The 5,878-nt window shown below is 42.3% G+C and overlaps 1 protein-coding gene across 2 annotated transcripts in view; it reads left to right on the top strand.

The window, feature by feature from the left end:
* The window catches only part of kifc3 (kinesin family member C3), a 48,104-nt gene that overhangs the window by 8,517 nt on the left and 33,709 nt on the right, over positions 1-5,878 (top strand). Inside the window, exon 1 of one of the 2 annotated variants that reach the window (XM_014025550.1) lies at positions 3,135-3,389. The exons of the other annotated variant lie outside the window; for it this stretch is intronic. Within the exon in view, the coding sequence (XP_013881004.1) occupies positions 3,219-3,389 (171 nt within the window). The 5' untranslated portion in view covers positions 3,135-3,218. Of the gene's footprint in view, positions 1-3,134; positions 3,390-5,878 lie in introns of those variants that run through there. 2 annotated transcript variants of the gene reach the window in all.

Raw genomic sequence — 5,878 nt, 5'->3', positions numbered from 1 at the left:
GATGGATGGATGGATGTTTGATTGGATGGATGGATGGTTGGATGATTTGATCAATGGATGTATGTATGGATGGATGGTTGGATGGATGGTTGGATTTTTTCATCTAAATTCCAACCCATGGTCGGATGGTGGGCTGGATGGATGGTTGACTGGATGGATGGATGGATGGATGGATGGATGTTTGATTTGATGGATGGATGGATGGATGGATGGATAGTTGGATTTTTTCTTCTACAATCCAACCCATGGTTGGATGGTGGGCTGGATGGATGGTTGACTGGATGGATGGATGGATGGATGGATGGATGTTTGATTTGATGGATGGATGGATGGATGGATGGATAGTTGGATTTTTTCTTCTACAATCCAACCCATGGTTGGATGGTGGGCTGGATGGATGGTTGACTGGATGGATGGATGGATGGATGGATGGATGGATGGATGGATGGATGGATAGTTTTCATCTACATTCCTACCCATGGATGTTTGGTTGGATGGTTTGATGGTTGGTTGGGTGGATGATTTGATGGATGGATGGATGTTTGATTTGATGGATGGATGGATGGTTGGATGATTGATGTATGTATGTATGTGTGGTTGGATGGATGGATGGATGGATGGATGGATGGATGGATGGGTGTTTGATTTGATTTGATGGATGGATGGATGGATAGTTGGATTTTTTCATCTTCATTCCAACCCATGGTTGGATGGTGGGCTGGATGGATGGTTGACTGGATGGATGGATGGATGGATGGATGGATGGATGGATGGATGGATGGATGGATGGTTTTCATCTACATTCCTACCCATGGATGTTTGGTTGGATGGTTTGATGGTTGGTTGGGTGGATGATTTGATGGATGGATGGATGGATGGATGTTTGATTTGATGGATGTTTGATTTGATGGATGGATGGTTGGATGATTTTATCGATGGATGTATGTATGGATGGATGGTTGGATGCTTTGATGGATGGATGGATGGATGGTTGGATGTTTGGATGGTTTGATAGATGGATGGATGGATGGATGGATGGATGGATGGATGGATGGATGGATAGTTGGATGATTTGATGGATGTATGTATGGATGGATGGATGTTTGATTTGATAGATGGATGAATGTATGTATGGATGGATGGTTGGATGATTTGATGGATGGATGAATGTATGTATGGATGGATGGTTTGATGGATGGATGATTTGATGGTTGGATGGTTTGATGGATGAATGGAAAGATGAATAGATGGTTGGATGATTTGATGGATGGATGGATGGATGATTTGATGGTTGGATGGTTTGATGGATTTATGTATGTATGTATGTATGGATGGATGTTTGATTTGATGGATGGGTGGTTGGATGATTTGATGGATGTATGTATGTATGGATGGATGGATGGATGGATGGATGGATGGATGGATGATGGATGTATGTATGTATGGATGGATGGATGGATGGAAAGATGGATAGATGGTTGGATGATTTGATGGATGGATGGATGGTTGGATGATTTGATGGATGGATGGTTTGATGGATGGATGGTTTGATGGTTGGATGGTTTGATGGTTCGATGATTTGATGGTTGGATGGTTTGATGGATAATGAGATGATGACAAGCTGGGATGAAAACAAGCTGAAGTGAAACAGAAATGAAAAACTTCTTTGCGTTTCTTAAAATGTTGGAGTTAAAAGGTGGATAAAAAACACTCCAGTAAAGTATAAATACTCAAAATTTCTACTTGAGTAAAAGAAAGTATTTGTACTTCATTAACCAGAGCTCTGGTACCAGAGTCTGGACTTTATTTTCACTGGGAGTCATAATTTAGTTTTTTCTCCTCAAATCTCTGGAACTCTTTAGCTTTTTAGATCCTGAGCTTCAGTAAAAACCCAACATGTTCCTCTGAGTTCAGGTTCTGATAAATCGAACATTTAACGCTGAAACGTTGGGTTTACTGTCTGAGTTTAGAGTTGAACTCTGGCATTTATGTCACGCAGCAAACTGTCAGCAAACATAATCATCTTAGCATGGATTGAGCTGTTGACTGTTTCAGTAGTTTGGACCGGTCCATCATCTGGGTGGTCCCTGGTTGGACCATTCGTGGTGTATTTTCTGCTTCTTTGTTAGTGGACCCAAAACATCCCTGGACCCGTTTCCAGAAACAGAACCATCATTGTTTACTGCCCACGGGTCAGAGCCAATCTGATGTTTGCATCAAGATTCTCTGGCTGTGATTCAGACCGTCGGCTCCGACAGGGTCCGGGGGGCCAGCATGTGCTGGAAGGGGGCCAGAGATCGTAGTTGACCCGCCAGAATAAAAGCCTGCTGAGAGACGCTTCGTTAAAACAATTAGATTGTGAACAAAGTGAAATATTAAGATAAATGAACAGAGAAACGTGGAAACGCTCTGACAGGTTTTATTCTGCTGCGGCAGATGGTCCCGGGTCAGGGAGGGGGGGAGAGGGGGGCCGGGTGGATCTAAAGACCTGAGACTTTAATCTGTTTCATTCAGAGGGAATCGTTCTCATTCACCGGACTCCACATCAGCCTGATCACAGACCAGAAGACCTGAACTCTGCTTTTAGACCCAGAGCTTCTGGATCCACCGGTTCTGGATGTTTCCACAGAGGATCTGCTGGTCTCATCAGTCTGCAGCGTTCAGTCGACTTCAGAGCCGTAAAGACTTCTCTGCAGCTGTTGATGGAAGTTATTACTAAATATTACTTTAATCAAAGAGACACAACCGGAACTGAACCTCCTACATTTAAGTTAAAGTTCGGCATCTTTGCCTGCAGAGGTTCCAGATGGTTTTTGGAAGACGGGTTTCATTTCGACGATGGTTTGAGTGGAAAACGTTTGGCACTCATGAAGCAGCTGAGTGTTGAGTTACTGAGAGACACCTGAGCTGTAGGCTTCGGTTCCCTGAGGGACACCTGAGGACGTGACGGCAACAACAGGAAGACGGGACAAGGTCCAGGTCTCTTATCGGTTCTTTGGAAGTATGGCGTGTGCTGGGAGGGGGCGGGATTCGGGACAGAGGTAAAACAGGTGAGGTAGAAAAGTAAGGAGGGAGCACGATGATTAAACAAAGGAACCACAAAGACTGAAACGGATCCAAACTGAGCTCAGCTGGAGGAACCGGAGAGGTTCACCTGTCCTGAGATGAAGCTCACCTGGAGCCGGCCCGACTCTGAGCTGCACCTGTGAGACAGGGTCATGTACGTCCTCTGCACGCTGGTGGTCCTGAGCCTCCACAGCCTCTTCAGGAGGAGGATCAGAGACGAGCACGAGGATGGAGGCGATGCTGAGACCCGAGGAGCAGGAGGTGCAGGGAAGGCTGGGAGGACCAGGACAGGAGGTGCAGGAGGAGTCAGAGGAACCGTCAAGGTGGGAACTGAGATGAACAGAGGTTAAAAGCAGCAAAACAAATAATAAAACTAGAAGCACTCGGAGAGCACAAACCTCCGCCAAGACCGTATGTTTGTTTGTGAGTGTGTGTGTGTGTGTGTGTGTGTGTGTGTTTGTTTTGTATGTGATTTATTACATTTTTAGTCAATGTGTGTTTGTGTACAAGTGCTTTACAACGACTAAACACATGATAAATTACATGCAACAGGAGGAGTGGAGCAGTATCAGGAAACAGAAAACATTTAGCCATAAAAAGACAGAATAAACATAATAGTTTAAGAAAAACTTAGCGTTATCTATTGCAGAGGTTCTCAAACTGGGGTCCAAGGACCCCCAGGGGTCCACGAGCCCTATCTTGGGGGTCCTCAAAAATTTTCAATAAATGGTTATTTTGGATTTTATTTGTAAAATGAACATGAGGAACAATGCACTAGTAAAACAAACATACTAAACCAAACAAAAACATAATATTCTCGTAATATTTAGTGGTTAAAATGACAGTAAATTATTTCTAAAACAGCATGGGATTTATGAGGGGATCCCTGGAAACGTTTCACACCTGTAAGGGGTCCTCAGACCCAAAAGGTTTGAGAAACCCTGATCTACTGGATAACAGACCTGAACGGGGGGTGGTGAGTTAGCTAGCTTACCTTTCTGACACAGGTGGGGGGGTGGGGGGACTCCAAAAACGTAAACACAAAATACAAAATTGTTAGGACGCACAGGCCCATGTATTATGAAAATGATCTGTTGTTACATTAAAGTAACTTCAAACAGGAAGTTTTTTGATTTAAAAACAATTCGGTCTAAAGTTTTATTTCCATGCGCCTTCGTCATTGGTCGTCTACACCGCTTCAGGCAATCCCACTGGATGTGTAAAGTCGGGGGGTTGACCCGTCCACGAATGATACGATGTAATTGGAAGTGTACGGTCAGCTTCCTTGAAGCTGATTGGCTGTTCCTGGGTCCGGATCGTGATCCGGTCCATCAACAAATTTTAATGGTGTTTTCCTTTGGCCGGTACCCACTTGTGTTGAAAATTTCATGAAAATCCGTCCACAAGTTTTTGAGTAATTTTGTCCACACACACACACACACACACACACACACACACACACACAAAAACACGCACACACGCACGCACGCACACACACACACACGCGACCGAAAACACACTTTTTGTTGTGCTCATATTTAGACGTTCTATTTTGCAAATGCTGCCTTCATGAAATTTGGTATGCTTGTTTGTCTTTGTGTCTATGGTGAATAATGATGTGATTGTGATGCTGTAATTCTGAGTGTTTTATGTGCTGCAGAACAGGAACCTGCTGTAAAACAGCAATTATGCTGAGTCAGGCTTGATTTTTAATAATCTTTTCCTGTTAAATAAATAAATCAAAATCAAATCAGTTACCCCCTCCCTTGGTGGAGGTAATTATCAACATTAGTAAAATTGATGCTAAAGCTATAATACATGTTTTCATGGAAACAGCTGACTCATCACCGGCCTTTTGTCAGGGATTTAAAGCTCTCTTCAGCTTGTATTTTTGCTGATTCCAGCTTTTATTATTATTATTATATTTTTTAGCTGTTTTGACCTTTTTTGCTGTTGTGTCCTTGGGCAGGACACTTCACCCACCTTGCCTGCTGGTGGGGGTCAGAGGGTCCGGTGTACGGCAGCCCCGCCTCTGTTAATCTGCCTCAGGACAGCTGTGATTACACTGCAGCTTAGGAATGCATGAAAATCTGTAAAACATTGTTGAGTCCGTAGAGAAGTGCTGTGTAAGACTAATGTGTTGTTGTTGTTGGGATGATGATGATGTTGTTGCTTTAAATGCTTATCAAGCATTCACACTAGTTTTTCACTATTATACTATTATTATACACTATGTACACTATATTATTCACTATATTTTTTCTTCTACATTTTTCAGCACATCACCTTCTGTGGTTTTTGTGCTGTTTCAACAGTTTATACATCAAAATGTTCGGCTCATTCAGGACATTCCTGCTATGACTTGTATCTGTGCACTCATTACTTTTTGAAGTATTTAAGCCTTTTCAGACACTTTTTTCTTATTGAAAATGAAAAGAGTTTCCAAATCATTTGAGCTGTTTTTCAACCTTTTAATACTCATTTCATATTTTTTCTGGTTGTATTTTTTCAGCTTGTTTATGCTAATTTCAGCTTCCTTCAGCTAATTTCAGCTTCCTTCAGCTAATTTCAGCTTCCTTCAGCTAATTTCCTCGAATTTCAGCTTTTTTCTGCTTATTTAAATTTCCAGCTGCTTTTAAGCTAGTTATGCTTCTTTCAGCTGTTTTCTACTAATTTCAACTTTTTGCCCTTTCGGGTACTGTTTAGCTGTTTTTTAGCTAATTTGAGCTACTATTCTGCTAGTTTCAGCTTTTTTTTGCTTTCACACAGCATTTTCACATGAAATTAAATTTCTCCAGTTACATTATTATTA

This window comes from Austrofundulus limnaeus, unplaced genomic scaffold (assembly GCF_001266775.1).
Source record: "Austrofundulus limnaeus strain Quisiro unplaced genomic scaffold, Austrofundulus_limnaeus-1.0 Scaffold484, whole genome shotgun sequence".
NCBI classification, from domain to species: Eukaryota; Metazoa; Chordata; class Actinopteri; order Cyprinodontiformes; family Rivulidae; genus Austrofundulus; species Austrofundulus limnaeus.
Note: the sequence above shows the minus strand (reverse complement) of the source record. Positions and strands in the feature narration are given on the sequence as shown.